Here is a 20,172-nt window from a genome sequence, read left to right as displayed (position 1 = left end):
GCATTGCCGTCAGCATATATCTTTATTTATATTATCATTGTAGAACTGTTAAATTTGTTGCAATTTCTGCTATCCTCTTGGCGTGATCGCTCCCGAAAAATACATTTTTATAAGTCAGTGAGAGTTTTTGCCCTGATCAATAAAAGATATATAAAACTCCCTTTGCCAAAAGCTGGTTGCAGCTTCTATCTTATGACATGATTGTTTTTTTCTAGCTCAAACTGACATCATCCACGAGAGATGTGTTCGACAGAGTCTAGGCCAACGACTCCTTTACAACATTTTAAATCCCGGAAATCAGTTTTAAACCGACAAATACTGGTTTTTCCCCACTACGTTCTTGAGTTATTAAGGAATGGGTTCCTGGATTTACAGCGATTTTCCCTGTGTTCCGCATCAGCTGAGGGCATCCGGTGCAGGATGGGAAACGTAGGGGGAGGGATGCCTGCGTGAGGAATAAAGCCACAGGCATCTTTTAGTAGTAGCTATTCGGCGTGGATGCACTCGTAAATTAAGAACAAATTCAGATTTTTTTTTCCAGAAAGCGTTTTGTTTTTATGTCTAAAAGCAGCACACGGTGCTTCTTATCAGTCGGTAATTAACGCGCGTAAAAATGTCCAAATTAAACATCTAATAGAAAAAAATAATATTAATATCCAAAACGCTTCTATATTCGAGACATATTTTCGGCATATTTCGCGTTCTTAATATGTGTTACATGGCCATCGGCCTGGACACACCACAATCTATTTCCAGATGATGAAAACAGGGGGAAGCTATGCTCTTAAAATGGCAGAGATGGATTTAAAAACAGCCACATCAGCGATGGAAGCCTTGGTTCGCGCCACCGTAAGTGTATATCTGTGACATTGTGCTGTTAGTTGATATACGCTGAATATAACGTGGAGTATGAATTTGTATTTATTTATTTCTTTTAAATAAAGAGTAGCTATCATGTTTTATCACGTTTTAAAGGGAAAAAGCGAATTATCGGCGTGGATGGCACCTGCCGGAGTGTCTCTATCACATGGGCCCAATCCGTGTGCTATCTGTTTCTGAACCTCAATTAAAGTCCACTGAAATAAAATAAAACTAAAACATATTTTTCTTATCATCTTTAGCCAATTAAATATTGATCTTCTTCGATTTTTGCTTTACCGACATTAATGAGCTATAGTCGGTAGCTTACATATCGGACTTGAGCTTAACCTCAATTCAAATGTGGCAATTATAATGTCATTAAAAAATAATAGCATGGGTGCAGACCCAAATGACACGTTTCTTTTTTCGGCACTCCGGATGCTCGTTTCCATGGAGACGAGATGCAGGACTCGGGGCTGCTGCTGAGACAAATAAAAAAAACGTGTATCGATGCATCTGGGAGCATCAAGCATTGCAGGGTTAAAACCTAGAGGTAATTTTTAGACACGGCTCCAACAGAGCGTGGTGGACTGGTCTTAGAGGTGCACACAGAGCACGTTCAGCAGTCAAAGGCAGTCACGTGCGTTATCTTTTCCGTCGCCATAGCCCGTTTCCTCCAGAGCCCATCGTACCTGCGCTAGGAGGTCGTTGTAATCGCTCAAACCCCTCCCCTCTTTGCACTACACAGACACTGCTGTGATCCTGGAAATGCTGTCATGGCGCCTAGATTCCAGGTGAAGGTAAGGATGCGCTGCTTGTTTTTCCCCGCCGGCCTCAGCAGCAGCAGCAGTGCGGACTGTGCATGTGAGATGGAGGTAGAGAGCCACAGTTTGTAGCTGTGCGCTCAGCCTTGCAGGAATCGGAGGTGCTTGAAAATGCGATAGGCTAAGCTGCTAGAGGATGAGAAAAAGACAGGCCAGAGTTGACATTGGAGAAAATGACTGAGGTGGACTAAGGGAGGAAGGAGGTTATTAGCATTAATCCAGTTTCATACTTCAGTGCAGGTCGTCGCTATCCGCCAGTTCTCTCCGTGTAATTCTAATTTGACTAAGGCGGTGCTATCTGCAAATTGGGTAGATGGTGCGCTATCAGCCAGTATCTGCACAGATTTTCTCATCCGGCTTTATTGTATGAATGTAGACCTTTCCTTTTTATATTCCCTTCATAATATTCCAATTGTTCTGCATCCCTATGCATAATCTTTGTGTTTTAAGTAGCCCTGATGGTGGCATCATATCACATCACAGTGACACAATCCCCAAATCCCCTATGCAGCACTGTCAGTCTGTTTGCTTTGTCCTGGTTTTGAAGTTAACTCATAATGTCTGTGATGCCCTGCAACCACTTCGGTAGTAGGTTCTGTGTCAAGGGCATCCACAAAGCAAAGGGGGGGGGAAGGAGGTCCTCATGACTGGGAAAAGGACAACAAATAAAATATATTATTATTCTTAACATCACTGGACATAAAATCTGTGTATTTTTCACACAGACCAGGATGTAATGAGAGTGGAATTAATCTTTTATCAGATCAGAGTGACTGCAGTGGTAAAGTCACAGGTTTATGCAATAGTCAGTGTCCTTTTCTGTCAGATCAATGTCCTTGAGCAGAGCACGCGTTAAGTGCTCCAGAGGTGCGAGTTTTGATTCGCCATCCAGGTCTGTTTGCTGTAGTTTCACAAAGCGAAGGTGCTGCATTGGCAGTAATGTATAGAAAAAGACAAATGCATTATCAAACCTGATTTTGCGTGCTAATATTACACATTACTACACATTTTTACGAAATTTCTTAGAAACAAGTGTGTTATAGAATTTCTGAGTCATAGAGAAATGTGGCTACTGGCTCATGGTCACATGCATGGCTGTGATTTAAGAGATGGGTGGTTGAATAATTAATGCCTCATCTTAATCCATATTTAACAAGATTGGCACCCTGTGTCGCCTGTGTGGCACATCTTTTTCACATTGCCAAGTATTTCTCAGGGTATCTGCTGTGAAGCTGTTTCCCCTCAGTTATACATCTGCAAGACGGACTGGTCTAAAACGTGAATGCTGTTCTGGTACTGAGTAAAAATGTATCTATAGAAGTAAGAATCAAAACTCTTAAGTATAAAACGACATTTGGCTGAGTCATAGTCTTAATTTTGCATCTTTATGCTATAATTGGATAGTTTTAGATTTTAATCAATTCCATTGGCATTCATGTTTGAGAGCTTTTTATGCTGCCGGCAAATTTTAGTTCCATTTATTCAAGTTAAAGTTTTTTTTGTGCACAGTCAGGCGTCTGTGTGCTGCATTCCTAAACACAATCATCTTCAGGATGTCTGGATACTCAGCCTGTTTTTCTCTACAGCACCATGTGCAGATAGTCATCCTTTGCTTGTTTGCTTCCAACAGTCTAACATGAAGAGCCTGGAGCATGAGTTGCATTGCCCCGTGTGTAAGGAAATAGTCAAACAGCCTGTGGTCCTGCCATGCCTGCACAGCGTCTGTCTCTTGTGTGCCTCCGAGGTCTTGGTAGCAAATGGATACCCGCCTCCAGAGCTTCCACCAGAACCCAACTCACCAGCCTCCACACCCAACACCCGTTCACCTCGTCAGGCACGCAGGCCCACACCTAAAAATGAACAACGGCCCATTGACCGCGTGCTGCGTTCAGGTTTGTAGTACCTCTCTCCATTTATAACCTAAGCTAAATCTCACAAAGAGGAGAGGGAGGGTGTTTTTGTTTTTGTCAATGAGGCATTCTTTCTTAAAAATAACCTGAGGTTTTTTGGTGTAATGGGATTGCATTTTCATGCCATTAAAAAGAAATGGCAACCATGATTTTCCTTAATTTTCTTTGTTTATAACTGGTTTTACTTTTTTGTTTAAGGTCCACACCCCCCTTCACCATCCATGCCACGGTCTCCTGGTTATGGGACGTACCCAGGTAGACGCCGTAAGGAAGGTCCACCCTTGGTGATGATGTTCCCCTGTATCCCCTGCGGCAGAGATGTTGAGCTGGGAGAGAAAGGCCTTACTGACTGTCTGCGCAACCTCACCTTGGAGCGTATAGTGGAGAGGTAAGTATAGACTCAATCTGCAAACAGAAGATTGGGAGCTGTGGCTCAGGTGGTCGAGCAGGCCATCTCAAGGTCAATGGATCGATCCCCAGCTCCTTCAGATGAATGAATATTAGAAAAATGACCGTGTATGTGACTGAGCGAATGAGACTTGTAGTAAAAAGTGCTTTCTGTGTTTAACTTGAGCAGAAAGATGCTATTTGAGTACAGATTCATGACAAAAACAGTTAGATAACCCTACAGATTGCTGATGTCCTTCAGTGCTCATGATGTTTATGGACAAATGTAAATAAGGAGAGGACTTAGACCTGAAAAGCAGAAGGTATGGGAACAGGTCCAAAACTTATTGTCAGTATTCAGCAGCTGAACCAGCACTGAGCGTGCACTGCAACATGCTGTAGCTACCCTGGCTGACCGCATGTTTCCACAGCTTTCCATTCATCACCTGCTCATTACCATTTGTCTCAAGCACACCCATGGGCTCGAATCACTCTTTGTTATAAACATTTGTGTTCCTTTAATGAGAATTTATTTCATGTCCAAATATTCAACTCATTAATCCTTTATTTGCTTGGTTGCCAGGTCCCACTTCATTAAAAAAAAAAAAAAAGGTGGAACAAGCTCAATAACGTGAGGCTAAATCAGTCTGTCTTCTCTTTCTCGCTTACCTTTCTCAGGTACAGACACACGGTGAGTCTGGGCAGTGTGGCTGTGATGTGCCAATTCTGTAAGCCGCCTCAAACTCTGGAAGCCACCAAGGGCTGTGCTGACTGCAGGTCTAATTTCTGCAATGAGTGTTTCAAACTCTATCACCCATGGGGAACGCCACGGGCGCAGCATGAGCACATCCAGCCTACACTCAACTTCAGGCCAAAGGTACTGAAACACTGACACACGCATACTGTTCATCCACATCTGCTTGTGCTAAAATAAAGCATAAGTGACAGCAGACATGAAGTCTTTTGTTACACTTTTCAACACGACATGCTTTGCTGAGGGTTTATAAGTATTAATTGTATATGTTGTTAAATAAGTGGTAAACTGAGTGTAGTTATATTGCACTGCATTATATAGAAAGTGTGATTGCCATGCGAGGCACAGTTCAAGTTGCATAAAGGACAGTAATTGCGCATTACTGTAAGACTGCATGGATGGAACAGTTATGGTTTCTTTCCATGTGCAAAATATGGATTTCTGACCCACAACACAAAGAAGAAAATACAGAGACCCCTTTACATTTACTTTACTTTTGTTTTTCAGAGCCCTCCACTGGCTCTTGGCTGCTTAGAAAAGGCAAAGCAATAAATTACCCAGGCATCCTCACACTTGTGTGCTACATTCCTGTTTTTTTCTACTCAGTAAAATGTGCCTCCGATTAAATTGTTCTCTTTTTGCCTGTCTCGCTCAGGTGCTGACTTGTCCAGAACACGACCAGGAGAAGCTGCAGTTCTATTGTCGGTCATGTCAGCGGCTGCTCTGCCCCCTCTGCAAACTGCGCCGCATTCACACCGGACATAAAATCCTCCCAGTGGCCCAGGCGTACCAAGCGCTGAAGGTTTGACTCACAATCTGACATCTATCTCTGTCCCGCACAGTGAAAGGTTTACTAGAGGCAGGAATACACACAAAGAATGTAGTAGTGAAGCCAGCATATATGTGAATAGTGTGAAACCCTCCATTTCACACATTTCACAGTTTAAAATAATATATTATAGTAGTCAAAGACTGCTTCACTGCTTCCTCTGACAAAGAAACTGAAATCAGCTGATTGTAGCACAAGTGCAAATGCAACCGATAAACAGGATCGATCGGCAGGCAGACTAACAATTCCAAGGAATTGGACTAGAGAACCGGTTCTTGATTCCCGTTCCTATCTATCCTTCCATCTTCTTTCACTTGTCTGGAACACCTCACCCAGGTGCCATCTGACAAGGTCAGATAAACAACCTCGACTAGCTCCTTTTTATTTGGAGAAGTAGCGACTCTGCTCCAAGTCTTTCACGCAAGACTGCAGAGATGAGATTCTGAGCTATCAAGGAGGAATTGTTGCGCCACTTAGACTTAGTCTAGATCTCTAAAATAGTTTTGCACTTCACTAACATTTGAAATGCAACCACCAAATGCAATGAAGGTAAAGATAAAAATGATGCAGTGCTGTTTAAAAAGCTACAGTAATGCAGCTTTAACTGTTAGACAAGCATAGTGTGCAAGATAATGCAGATGTGTGGCTGTGTGAAACTGATAATCCGTGTGCATTTGTTGTTTCTGTGTCGCTTATTTGGTGTTAATTTGACAGGAGAAGATTACAAAGGAGATGAACTACATTCTGTCCAACCAGGACACAGTTTTGGCTCAGATTACCCAGCTGGAGAGTTCCATCACACAGACTGAGGTGATTAATACTTCTGGCCCACAAAATCTCCCTGAACATGGGATTAAAATCAGTCAGCAGCTACTGCAAGTATTTGTTCAGCTTGGCTGTTTAGGATTGGATACTATGTACAACTGCTGCATGTTTCATGCATGATCCAACCTGTTTGACTCTTTTACAGTAAACCTGTTACCTACTATAGCTGGCATCCCTAATCATATCATTACAAACCTATATAACTCCAAAAATGTGTCTTTTCTCAAAGTGTTTTATAATTTTATTTGGACCCTTTTTAAGAATGTACCAGCAGAAGCCTGGTGTTAGTTCTCCAAACTTGTCTTTGTGCTTTTTCCTCACCAGGTAAACAGCGTGTCGGCCAGAGAGCAGCTGGCTCAGAGCATCAGGGATTTGACGGCCGCTCTCGCCGAGCGTCACGCTTCGCTCACCCAGGCTCTGGAGGGGGCACGGCAGAAACGAGGCGAGGCACTGGCTGCTCAAGTGGCGGAGAGACGTGGCTTGTTGGAGCACGCTGGGCTCATGGCGTTCACGCAGGAACTGCTGAAAGAAACAGATCAGCCCTGTTTTGTGCAGGCTTCTCGCCAGACTCATAACAGGTTTCCTTTTTGTTTACGTTAAGTAATCACTCTCTGATTTGATAGATCTTAGATTAGCGCTTTCTTTCTTTTTTTTGAGGGGAAATCTTCAGAGACTTCTCTTCGTGCATTCTTCTCTGCTTTGTTTGGCTTCAGGGTAGAGGAAGCAGGCTTAGAATGTATAGGAATCATAACTTCATTGGTTCCAATATAGGATTCATGTTTTATAATTGACTTGTTTTTCAGCTGATCATCTTCCCAAATAAAGAAACAGCATAAGCAGTGTTGTCAGTAAATCCAAAGAATAGCACAAAATGTGTGTATTGCCAACATTTCCAGTACCATATTTTTATTCTTGTAGTTGCTTTGCATGAGTCTTATTTATATAATAATAAGCCCCTTTGTTATTTTTTATTCTGTAACAAGCTGTTTTAGCTCCCTTGCACCTTTGGGCCTACATTCTTATGACTGGCTGACTATTTTATTACATTTACTGGGATTATTTGTGCATACCCTTAACTCATTATTTGAAAGTTCAGTTTATTGTTGCATCTGTTATTGTAAAAGTAAATATCCATCAGAGAGGAGGCAGGGAACACCCTGGCTAGGTTCAAATGTAAATACGTGAAAGGAAACAAGGAAAGCCCCACATACAGCACAGTATCTGGAAATAAAAACTGAAGGGATGTCACTAATGTCCTGCTTATGTTTTTTATTATAATAGAAATATAGATTAAAAGCAGTCTTATCTTTTATTTATTAATGTATTTTCTTTTTCATACATCCTTTTAAACTGTGAGTCTTCCTCACTGTCCCTCCTGGAAGCCTTTGTTGATTCCTCTGACGCCGCTCTCTCTGTTTTCACTGCACCAGGCTGAGTAAAGCAATTGAGAATCTGCAACATTTCACACTAGCGGCCGATCCATCATTCAGACACTTCCAGCTGGACGTCTCCAAAGAACTTAAACTCCTGACAGAGTTGAACTTCATCCAGGGTGAGGAGGGTTCTAGTTGAAGGTTAAAAAAAAGATACGAATGAAATAGCGTAAGAGCAAGTTTTCTATTGACTTTCTAATTAAACATTCACTGTCTAAATAATTTCATACCAACTACATGCGAGCGGGTTATAGAATTATTATTATTACATATATAACATAACTTAAAAATTTGATCTAATCATTATGTTATTGCCATAGTGCCCTTGGCTCCAGTGATCGATACCCAGCGTAGTCTGGCCTACGACCAGCTGTTCTTGTGCTGGCGACTGCCCCCGGAGTCTGCACCATCCTGGCACTTTTCTGTAGAGTATCGCCGTCGTGGTGTAGTACCAGGAGGAGCATCCAGAGGTGGGATCAGAGGAGGACTGGCTGCTGCACGCTGGGGCTGGCAGCGATTGGACGAAGTGAGTGGAAGCAGCGCTGTGATTGACAGGTTGGAAATGGACAGCGTGTACGTGCTGCGGGTGAGAGGCTGCAACAAGGCGGGCTACGGAGAGTACAGTGAGGAGGTGTACCTGCACACCCCGCCTGCACCAGGTGAGGGTACACACCGAGCTTCTTAGTTGTCCTTATTAACAACTGAACAGGACGACTTTGTCACAGTGTAAACACACCCAAACAACATGGCTGTTTGGGGGAAAAAAACAAACCAGAAACATGTCAAACTAGTTTGACGTGAGGTTGCTTACATGCATGTCACAGATTGTCCTGGGAAAGCAACCACACCTTGAAACTGGACTACAACCAGTTTTCTACCATATATATTTTTGGGAGTCAATGTTTTATTTATGAGATCTTATCTGCCGACTCAACATTTACCCCAATTAATAATCATGACTATGACACCAAGCAATTGCATCCCAGTTTAAAGTGCAGTGACTTTCAGGCATTGCTTCAAAAAGGTTCAGATGGTTTCCTGCATAAAGTCTTTTAAATTTTCTGCACAAGCAGCCTCTGTAAGCACTGTGACTTTGTCAGAATTATCACCTTATGATTGTATCTCTCTTTCACCAAGCTAACTGATAATAAACACTGTTGTGTAAAAGTATTCGCCCCATCTTTCTTAGTTTTCTTCATATGTCACACTTACATGTTTCAGATCATCAAACTAATCTTAGTATTAGACGAAGATAATGCAAATACAAAAACGTGCTTTTTGTATGATGATTTAAAGTTCTTAAATGATGATTTCAATTATTAACGAGGGGCGGGGAAGCTATCCAAGCCTACACGGCCATGTGTGAACAAATAATTGCCCCCTAAACCTAGTCATTGGTTGTGATGGCAGCAAGAACTGCAATCCAGCTTTTGCAATACCTGCCAGTGAGTGATTCTCCCAGTCAGTCCGGCTCTGGAGGACTTTTGTTTTAATTCTGCCAAACTGGAGGGTTTTGCGTGTCACACTACCACAACCATATTTGACTGTTGCACAGAGTGCTTTTATGTTAGTTTTATCTTGGATTTTATGAGCAGCAAACCTTCAAAACCTTCCAAAAAGTTCAACTTTAGTCTCAGTCATCAGTCCACTGAATATTTTCTCAAAAGTCTTTGGGATTATCAGTATGTTTTTTGGCTTTTTTTTTTTGGCTGGCCACCCCTTGTTAAAGAGTGGAGGAGGACTCTGTGGTTTGTTGATGGCCCAAAGTCTTAGAAATGGCCTTGGTAACCCTTTCAAGAGCTTTTTCAGATCTTTTAGCTTACTTCACTATCAAACAGCTTCTTTTTAAGTGATTCTTGATTCAATCGGGTGTGACATGTTAAATTAAATTCATCTGTCCAAAAAATGTTGTTAATCACAGTTAATTAAGGATTTAACAAGGGAGATAATTACTTTTTCCATACAGGTCCAGGTAGCTTTTTCCACTTTAATTAATGAAATCACTATTTAAAAACAGCATTTTGTATTTACTCTGGTAATATTTTTCTAATATTAGAATTCAATTGATGATCTGAAACATTTAAGTGTGATAAATATGCATAAAACTAAGAAATCAGGAAGGTGGAAAATACTTCAACAGTACAATCACAGCACTGTACGGAAACTTTAAATTTGTTAGACAAGAGTCATATTTTAAGTCACTTGAAATGCCATAATGTGATAAAAATTTGCTTGTTATGTACATTCCACGAGTAGTTTAATTTACCTGACCTGCGATCAGACTCCCTTGAACACCTTTAGGTTAGACTCTTATGCAGAGCTGGTTTAAAGGAGCAGTCCAACCTGATTTTAGTCCCAGCTCCCAACATGGAAGAATCGTCAGGAGACTCTTAGCACACCTTAATGAACTGCATGTGTTTTAGTGTCATTCACATCTTGCAAGGTTAACAATGTGCACTGTACAAACCATAATCCCAAAAAGTATGAAAATATTAATACCTGAAACAAAAGCAACTGCAGAAAATAAATAAATAAACAAGAAAAACGGTGTAAACACGCACCCCACTTTCCTTGGTGAAAGCTTTATTACTTGGACTTTATTTTCTGATTTATTTTGTCTGTTTCTCTCGCCATGTAGGCACCTTGCTTGTAACAGAAACACAGAAACTGGCACCAACATTAACTTAGCTCACAGTAACTGTGCATGCTGGAGGTAAAATTGTAAGAAAACATACCCAGAGTAAACACCCAGTAAACAGTTCTTGGCTCACAACGTCTTTTGTTGCAGGCATTTTGTGCCTAAGGTGTTTGTTTTTTTAAAAACTAGCGTAGCTAAATACAACAGGCATCTCTGTTACTCTTCCAAATACATTTGCTGTACCTCAAGACTGCTGTACCTAAAGACCTCAAGGTCTTTAGACAGTATCAAATATGTTATAATTACTCAGAAAAGGAGATATGAATTCGGATGGTTTATCCCTCTGTTGAGTGTAAAATGCATCATACACACTTGACACGTTCACCACATCGCACCCATTTTTTGTTTTTTCATTTAAAATGAAAGCATTGGAATGCTTACTGTGGTGAAATGCTTAAAAATCCATTCTCTTTTCTGTCATTCCAATTTTTCCTTTCTCACTTATTTCCACTTCTCTCTCTCTCTTCACTTTTGAACCATCTTCACTTTCTTACTCTTTATTTCCTCATCTTTCTCTCATGTATTATTTCCATTTCACAGCTTTCTACTTGTCATCCTCAACTGTGCTACTTCCACGCTGCCAAACTACGTGCCTCCTACAGAACGTAAGAAGTGCACTCATACGTATCCTCTCACCAAATCTCTGTACCCCGTACCACTAAATTATTTGGTCTTTTCCCTGTTTCTCTTTACGGTCATCCCACACATCCTCTGTTCTTCCACCCCTGCTTAGACACCCACTCATCCCTCCGCCTCCCACTTTAGCTCCTGTAACGAGATCTGTCTGAGTGCTGATGAGGTTTGCGGTTTGTTAAGACCTGAGGCTTAACAACATGGATCTGATTCAGATCTAGGGCTTTTTAACCATCGATTTGAGTGATTGTTGAATTCCTCGTGTCCTTGTTGGCTGTTGTTTCCTTCCTGCTATTGCATATCTTCCCACTGTACTTCCTGTGGAAATACTGCACTTAACGCTGCCAAAGCTTCTGTATTTTACTTCCTGAGTCATCAGTGCGTTGTGTGGACCAGTGTCCTTTTCTCTTCCAGTGCTGGTGGAAGGAGGTGCATGCCTACTCTGTGGTCCTCTCCCTCTAGGCTCTCCTCTCAGCTGCTTCTTATTCTCCTCACTGTTTTTCTCTTTGCTGTTTTCTGATTGTAAATCTGTCTGTCACCTCCTGTCACTTCTAAAACTCCCATGTGTCATCTCTGTATGCACCTGTCCCTTTGTTTTCTCAATTTTCCCTCTTTCTTGCCTCCATTCTCTTCTTCTCTCCCCTCCCTCTGCTGTGTCCTCTGTCACACTCTCTCCTCTCAGTGCTTAACTTCTACCTGGACTCTCGCTGGGGTCTCCATGCCGACCGCCTGGTGGTCAGCAAAGAGCAGCGTTGTGCCCGCAGCGTTCCTGGTCTCTCTCTGCTGCAGGCTGCCGACCACGCCCTAACTTCCTGTCACCTGACTTCTGACCTACTTGTAGGGGATGTAGCCATTACACAAGGACGGCACTACTGGGCATGCTCAGTGGAGCCTGGGTCTTACCTTGTGAAGGCAAGTGAATTCATGTGCACACATTTCAACAATCATTGATTATTATTAATCTTTGGCTTTTTTCCGCATCGTGTCTCTGTCCCGTCTTCCTCCCCCCAGCCCCCCACCGCCCCCCACTCCCTGAGCCTGGTTCTGCCAGATTTCTTCCTGTTAAAAGGGATTTTTTTCCTCCCCACTGTTGACAAAGTGCTTGCTCATAGGGTTTAATCTGATTGTTGGGGTTTTCTGTTTTCTCCATATTATTGCAGGATCTATACTTAAGTGCCTTAAGGCCTTTTGATTTGGCACCATTTAAATAAAACTGAATTGAACTGAGAATTTCATGAAAACGTACTGCCAGGTCAATATTCCCATTACTGTGTGTAGAGTATAGTATAGGCTTCAAAAAACTATAAATATTCCAGATTAAAAATGCTTTAATCTTCTTAAAAAAAAGTACCAAATTTGAGCACTGCTTAAGGCCACAGGTCATCAGATTAAGAAAGACTAATAAAAACAAATGTGGTCTGTGAAACTCAAGGAAAATAAAACTTGTGTTTTTATGTTTATGTTTTTGTGTCGTGACTGCAAACTACTTCTTAACAGTTTCTATTTTAGTTTGAAGAAGAGCACTAGAACAGACAAATGGCCTCTTTGTCCAAACAATCTCAAAGTACAAACTGGCCTGTATGATACCCAGAGGTCCGAGATGTACGGCTTTAAGGGTATTAAAAAAAAAAATCATAAAATCTAAATTTAAAATGTCCTCAGAGTTGGTGTGAGGAAGGTTCAATGGGAACGATATGTTAATGAAGTTAAAGTGTGATTTCATCATATTTGGTACAATGTAAGATCAGCCTTCTGTCATTTCATTCAACCAAAATGAAATGTTTGAATGAAATGACATGTGTGTAAATGTGTGTGCATTTAAACACACCGTCTGCCGCCTTCCTTTTTCAAATGAGCCCTAATCCACTTATAAGTGACATGAACCCAGAGAACACATAAACCCACCACGCGGACTACAAGCAGTTTGTTCTCATTTCCGTGCCTCACCCTTGCTCCCTTTTCCAATTTATTTACCTCTCATTAATAGATGGGGATCTGCCTTGTCTAGGAGCCGCAGCCAATCCCCTCTGAGGCTTTCCCCAAAGTGCAGCCTCAATTCATGCTTACGCCATCTGCTGTTATCTATTAGAAATGCTGTCGAATCTAAATGAGGAAATGGTTCCAGCTTGTGAAATAACCCAAACTATACTGAAACTAATATACCTAATAACTGTAATTCTCTTTTTCTCCATGGCTCTATTTAAAGGTAATATAAACTCCAGAGTTTTAACTACATCATTTATTTTCTCAATTCAGATTCCAGCTGCCATAGATTGAGAGGCAGACAACCATTCACACCTATGGACAAATTAGAATTGCCAATTAACTTAACTTACTTGGGAAGACGTCTGAGTACCAGAAAGGCCCCAGCCAATATCAAAAAGGGTGACATATCAAATATGTCACCCTTATTTACCCCAATAAGGGTGACATACAACAGCTTCCCATGTATTCTTAATGATGGGTTTTGATACCTCATACATATTAATAAAGATATTGTCTGATGAGCATTAGAATAGTTTCCAGGTTTTTAATCAAGGGTAGCTGCTCAGTTCAGAAAAGAGCTTCAATGGTTACTCCTATTGTTTTAAGAAAAAGGCTAATCCATTCTTTAACATGCATCCACTTAATTAAAATAAGAACAAAATTGGATAACTTAAATGAGGTTTGCTATAAAAATGAGTTCTTTATCAATTACACAATGGTTGTTTCTCTTTTCTTTTTGGAACAGGTGGGAGTGGGCCTGGAGTCCAAACTGCAGGAGTGGTTTCACCTTCCACAAGACATGGCCAGTCCCCGGTGAGCAAAGAAAATATGACAGCTCCAGATCCAGCCTAATAGATTTTAACTCCAGCAGTGATGATCATGCAAATTACAATTTACTACAATATTAATGCTTATTTATGTGTGTTTAGGATCCACTCTTCAAATAGGATTACAGATTAGGTTTAATTGTATCTACTTAATATAAACAAAATCTTTGGTGTGCAAAAAGTAGGAGGGTCTAAATACTTGACTTCACCTGCAAACATTTGTCACACATGCTGTGACTGCGACGCCACAAAAACTAGTTTAAAGAAAGAAAGACAGTGGTCAGAAAAGAACTTAAGAGCTCGCTCTGTCTCTCTGCAGCTACGACCCAGACAGCGGCCATGACAGCGGCGCAGAGGATGCCCTGGATTCTGCGCCGCCCTTCTGCTTTCTGACTATGGGGATGGGTAAAATCTACTTGCCGCAGCACAGCTACCACCATCAACAGCGGGACCCCATCACCAACAGCAACGGCCATTCATCGCCCGCTGGCCTCACTTACCCGCTGCCGCCCCGGCTCGGTGTGTGCCTTGACTTTGAGAAAGGGCGCGTCACGTTCTACGATGCCCATTCCTTGCGGCCTCTTTGGGAAGGCCACGTGGATTGCACCGGCCCCGTGTGCCCCGCTTTCTGTTTCATTGGTGGAGGGGCCCTACAGCTTCAAGAGCTGGTAGCCAATCGCAACGCAGATCAGACTCCGGTCAGACGGGTGACCATCCAGCCGCGAGTTTCCAATTTAAATAATGGCTGATCTGAAGTTGGTAATCGGGAATGTATTTGGTTAATTTGTGAAGTATTTACAAAGCTAGAGCGAAAGTTAGACATCTCAGCGACTTTGGTTTGTATTTAATTTTCTTCTACAATAAAATGTTTCTATAGCAACAAATATGCAATGTAATTATGTTTCTTACATTTTTGTTACATGCAGTTTTGCAAGAGTTACTGCTTAAGTAGTGTCTGGACTATCCAGCACCTGATATGTAATTATATCTTTGATGCTTGCACTTGTAGCCAGGCTATACTGCATACATTTATAAAGCTAATGCATACATAGCTTCACACAGTGTCGTCTTTCATGTAGAAGCTTTTATTCTGTCATTTCGTGTCCTTAATGTTTCTCTTTTGTTTCAGAGATATGAACATTATGTGAATACAAAAGAGCTTTTATTGCATCTATAACTAAATCTGTGTTTAACCACAGCTAATGCTAGTCATTCAGCCATTATGATCCCAACCAAAGTGATTGTTTTTCTGGGATGTAAATGTGGTAAATTAGAGGTAGAGAGGAACAATGAGGCAATACTGTAATTAGAGGCTCCAATTATACCTCTGCTGCAAAGCTAATCACTAGTTTCCACACTTCTGTTTGTGCATCGCTGTTTTGGATTTCAAATAGTCTGATGTCTGTGTGTGTGCGTGAGTGTATGTGTGTGCATTTGGGTGTTTAATTCCCTGTTTTCACGGGGGCGTGTGGCTTGACTGATAACGGCACCGACTGGCAGATAGTGAAAACTTGTTTTCTCGCACACAATACTTTTGATTTTTTTTCCCCCAACCTTGCTTGATTGTAAGTTAATGAGCAGCGCTTCTCATGAAAAGAACAGAAGATTAACGTGTAAACTTCGTCTGCTGACAGAATGTTTGCAAAAGAAAAATGGATTAAGGAAGTAAACACTGAATAAATTCAAATTGTTTAAATTATTACAGACTCACCTTCTGTTTCATTGTGTTGCCGTGGTTGTTAGAATTCAATCAGCGTTTCAGACTGTTCTTAATCGGCTTCTTTACTGTGCCCCGACAGTGAAACGTTAGCGCTGTTTCAGCGCTAGGGGGCAGCAGTACTCCGTCTCTGAGCAAAGCACTAGAGACACATGCAGTTACTGTAATGGTCTGAATACATTTATTTGGAAAGGAGAATCACTGAGGCTGTTCTCCATATATTATTTGGTATGTGATACTGTTAAACAAATGACTGAAATGTGCTGCTAACCTTATTCTTAAATACAAGGATAAATATTGCTTTTTTTTTTGCCATATAAAGAAAATATTATGATGATGAAGGTGATGAAGAAGAATTAAGGAATTGTCAAACTTAGTTAAAAAAAAAAATAGAGAGCCACAGGTTTGATCACTTGAATTAAATAAATAACAACAAACCAAGTTTGCTCTGCTTTCTTTGTGAGCGATCTTTAAAGTTGACCTATTATACTTTTCCTTTTTTTCCGTCATACATGTCCTGTTACAGTTGTGGATGCTTCTATTAAAAAAATCAAATTATGAGGCCAGCTTATGTATACAAGTAATTACTATCAACCAAGTGCAATTCAATGCAGTTTTATTTATATAGCGCCAAATCACAACAACAGTTGCCTCAAGGTGCTTTATATTGTAGAAACCTAGGGAAGAACCAGGCTCTGGGAGGGACGGCCATCTGTATGACCAGTTGGGGTGAGGGGCACAGAACTCTTTCAGAGTTTTTTCTACTCTTGGATCTACATGAAGTGTTTCTAAAATGACCACTTGTGTGATGGTGAGTTTGAAGGTTGTCTGTCTCAAGTTGCCCTGCAACAAACTGGCGACTTCTCCAAGGTGTACAACCTCTCACTCTCACCCTACTACACCTGAGCTAGGCAACAGCCTCCCACGAACCTGAATTGAATAAGTGAAAGAAGATGGATGGATCTGTATGATGTCAAAAAATGGGGATAATCTCTTTAAAATGGTCATCTTGGACGCATTTCTCTGTCTGAACACGGCACCCCACCCACATGGTGTTCAAGCTCTCTGTTTTTGAGGGGCAGCCAATCAGAAGAAAGTTGGCATAAAGGGAGAGTAGCAGTTTGTTTCAGACCGAGTCTCGGTTTAAGACGGATCGTTTAGAAGTGTAAGTCATGTGAAGCTACTTTAGTAAAGACAAGGATTTAAATATGAATTTTTAAATTAACATGTTTAAAATGCGCAGCATACCACATTAGCATACTTGTGGCATATATCTACATGTGGTTGTTTAGCATAATACAGGGAGTGCAGAATTATTAGGCAAATGAGTATTTTGTCCACATCATCCTCTTCATGCATGTTGTCTTACTCCAAACTGTATAGGCTCGAAAGCCTACTACCAATTAAGCATATTAGGTGATGTGCATCTCTGTAATGAGAAGGGGTGTGGTCTAATGACATCAACACCCTATATCAGGTGTGCATAATTATTAGGCAACTTCCTTTCCTTTGGCAAAATGGGTCAAAAGAAGGACTTGACAGGCTCAGAAAAGTCAAAAATAGTGAGATATCTTGCAGAGGGATGCAGCAGTCTCAAAATTGCAAAGCTTCTGAAGTGTGATCATCGAACAATCAAGCGTTTCATTCAAAATAGTCAACAGGGTCGCAAGAAGCGTGTGGAAAAACCAAGGTGCAAAATAACTGCCCATGAACTGAGAAAAGTCAAGCGTGCAGCTGCCAACATGCCACTTGTCACCAGTTTGGCCATATTTCAGAGCTGCAACATCACTGGAGTGCCCAAAAGCACAAAGTGTGCAATACTCAGAGACATGGCCAAGGTAAGACAGGCTGAAAGACGACCACCACTGAACAAGACACACAAGCTGAAACGTCAAGACTGGGCCAAGAAATATCTCAAGACTGATTTTTCTAAGGTTTTATGGACTGATGAAATGAGAGTGAGTCTTGATGGGCCAGATGGATGGGCCCGTGGCTGGATTGGTAAAGGGCAGAGAGCTCCAGTCCGACTCAGACGCCAGCAAGGTGGAGGTGGAGTACTGGTTTGGGCTGGTATCATCAAAGATGAGCTTGTGGGGCCTTTTCGGGTTAAGGATGGAGTCAAGCTCAACTCCCAGTCCTACTGCCAGTTTCTGGAAGACACCTTCTTCAAGCAGTGGTACAGGAAGAAGTCTGCATCCTTCAAGAAAAACATGATTTTCATGCAGGACAATGCTCCATCACACGCGTCCAAGTACTCCACAGCGTGGCTGGCAAGAAAGGGTATAAAAGAAGAAAAACTAATGACATGGCCTCCTTGTTCACCTGATCTGGACCCCATTGAGAACCTGTGGTCCATCATCAAATGTGAGATTTACAAGGAGGGAAAACAGTACACCTCTCTGAACAGTGTCTGGGAGGCTGTGGTTGCTGCTGCACGCAATGTTGATGGTGAACAGATCAAAACACTGACAGAATCCATGGATGGCAGGCTTTTGAGTGTCCTTGCAAAGAAAGGTGGCTATATTGGTCGCTGATTTGTTTTTGTTTTGTCTTTGAATGTCAGAAATGTATATTTGTGAATGTGGAGATGTTATATTGGTTTCACTGGTAAAAATAAATAATTGAAATGGGTATATATTTGTTTTTTGTTAAGTTGCCTAATAATTATGCACAGTAATAGTCACCTGCACACACAGATATCCCCCTAAAATAGCTAAAACTAAAAACAAACTAAAAACTACTTCCAAAAACATTCAGCTTTGATATTAATGAGTTTTTTGGGTTCATTGGGAACATGGTTGTTGTTCAATAATAAAATTATTCCTCAAAAATACAACTTGCCTAATAATTCTGCACTCCCTGTACAAATTATTCATCTATTTGTTAAGGGGCCAAATTGATGCCAACTCACATTCAATGTACACAAGTGGCCTGAAAATCTTGAAACACAAATGCACATGGGAGGACACAACCAGAGAGCAGCCTTTGGACTTTAAACCATTACACCTCTAATGATTTGCTACACTTTGGCCACTGATAGCTGTGGCATTAAATCATTCACTTAACAGCACACAAACCTTTACACGTTGGCTGATCTAACTCATAAAGTCTAACCGGATCACTCATGCCAAGTTCCTGAACTCCACAGAAAAAGCATTCACTGCCAAACGATCTCTTGGAATTATGTGCTGTAAAGGATGTGTAGGATGTACCAGTAAATCAAACTTTACTGTTTACACAAATGCAATAAAAAGTTAACTTATAACAGACATTCTGTACGTGCCCTTTAGACCCAGGCTGCTGCTAACATAGTGACTAAGACAGGAGTTTACTCTGATAAAGCAAAAAAGACGTCACCTGTTGGTTGAAACAGACTGGTGACTTGGTAGATATTTCCAAATGTTTAGATGTTTGCCCTTTCCTCATAACAAATAATAGGCTTATGGGGTTTTTTTTCCCCCATGTTTCGAAAATAACATCCCTGCTCATGAGATTCTTTTGGTCAATGAAACAATCGGGGTGAGAGCAATGAATAGAGATGACCATCTGCTTTTGATAGATGTATTAACACCTCACATGTGCAGGCACTTAGCATTCCTTATGTAAATGTAATGTAAATCACTGCCGTTTACCTTTTATGAGCTTCAATATGAAAATCCACATATGTGTTTAATTGGACCCACATTCAAGGGGAAGCTGTATGGGGATTTGGGATTGCCTCGACCACAAAGGGAAAATAAAAAATGAAGGAGAAAAAGAGAGATTGAGAGAAAAATAATAAAGCGTATAGCCTTGACACAAGCCAAGGTTCTTTCTTTTTTTTAACGTCCTTATACACACAGATAAAAATACAACCTCCAAAGGGAGATTTAGCTCTGATCCCCCATGATATAGAAGAAGTGGAATGTACTGTAAAGTATGAATATGGCCTGTGCAACCTTCCACCTACCCCCCTGCTTGCTTGCTGCACCTCTCTTCTTTTAGTCCAAATCTGTAACAGATTGGGTTTAGTCTGACTGGAGGTATGCAGCCACAACACCACATGTAGGGGTCTGCATAATCCCTCCTTTGAGTATTAAGCACACAGCATGGGCATTCTTTTAAAGACCTGGCAGGAATTACTAATACATAATCTCCATGATCATCATTTAGTATAGTTCAAGGGGAGAGGATGGGGGTGGGGAGGAGGCAATCATTTGAATTTATGAGGGATCTCGGGGGTATATACAATCTGTGAGAGACAGTGTGTGGTGCCATCTGGAGAACACATAGGACTCGGTCTGCTGGAATCCCCAAACCCAGCCAACATGGAGCTGAACGTCATGTTCAAGAGGCCTGAGATGTTTGTTTAATGCACAGAGTGGTTTCTATAGCCTGAAGGGGAATACATTGTTTAAGAGGAACCAACTTAATGCTATTCTGCTGAGTCAAAACTATTACCATGGTTCTTTGTGATGGAGGCCGGCACTAAGAATTAAACAGACAGGG

General features: G+C 41.3%; 1 protein-coding gene across 2 annotated transcripts; it reads left to right on the top strand.

Moving 5' to 3' along the window:
* The first annotated feature begins 221 nt into the window (after positions 1-221).
* LOC146363045 (tripartite motif-containing protein 46-like) lies at positions 222-15,666 on the top strand. Of its 2 annotated transcripts, none has more exons than XM_084919453.1 (12): positions 222-849; positions 3,316-3,577; positions 3,794-3,983; positions 4,661-4,859; positions 5,392-5,538; positions 6,280-6,375; positions 6,715-6,968; positions 7,821-7,942; positions 8,144-8,482; positions 11,837-12,066; positions 13,886-13,953; positions 14,287-15,666. In XM_084919453.1, exons 1-12 carry the CDS (start codon positions 757-759, stop codon positions 14,714-14,716), a joined length of 2,430 nt encoding a protein of 809 aa, XP_084775579.1. In that variant the 5' UTR covers positions 222-756; the 3' UTR covers positions 14,717-15,666. The 2 variants fall into 2 exon arrangements, with proteins under 2 accessions (XP_084775579.1, XP_084775580.1); XM_084919454.1 differs by lacking the exon at positions 222-849 and adding an exon at positions 931-1,661.
* The last annotated feature ends 4,506 nt before the right edge of the window (positions 15,667-20,172 follow it).

This window comes from Perissodus microlepis, chromosome 22 (genome assembly GCF_051167445.1).
Source record: "Perissodus microlepis isolate ML-2025 ecotype Zambia chromosome 22, ASM5116744v1, whole genome shotgun sequence".
NCBI lineage: Eukaryota > Metazoa > Chordata > Actinopteri > Cichliformes > Cichlidae > Perissodus > Perissodus microlepis.
The sequence above is the reverse complement of the archived record's forward strand: the minus strand, read 5'-3'. Positions and strand labels throughout refer to the sequence as shown.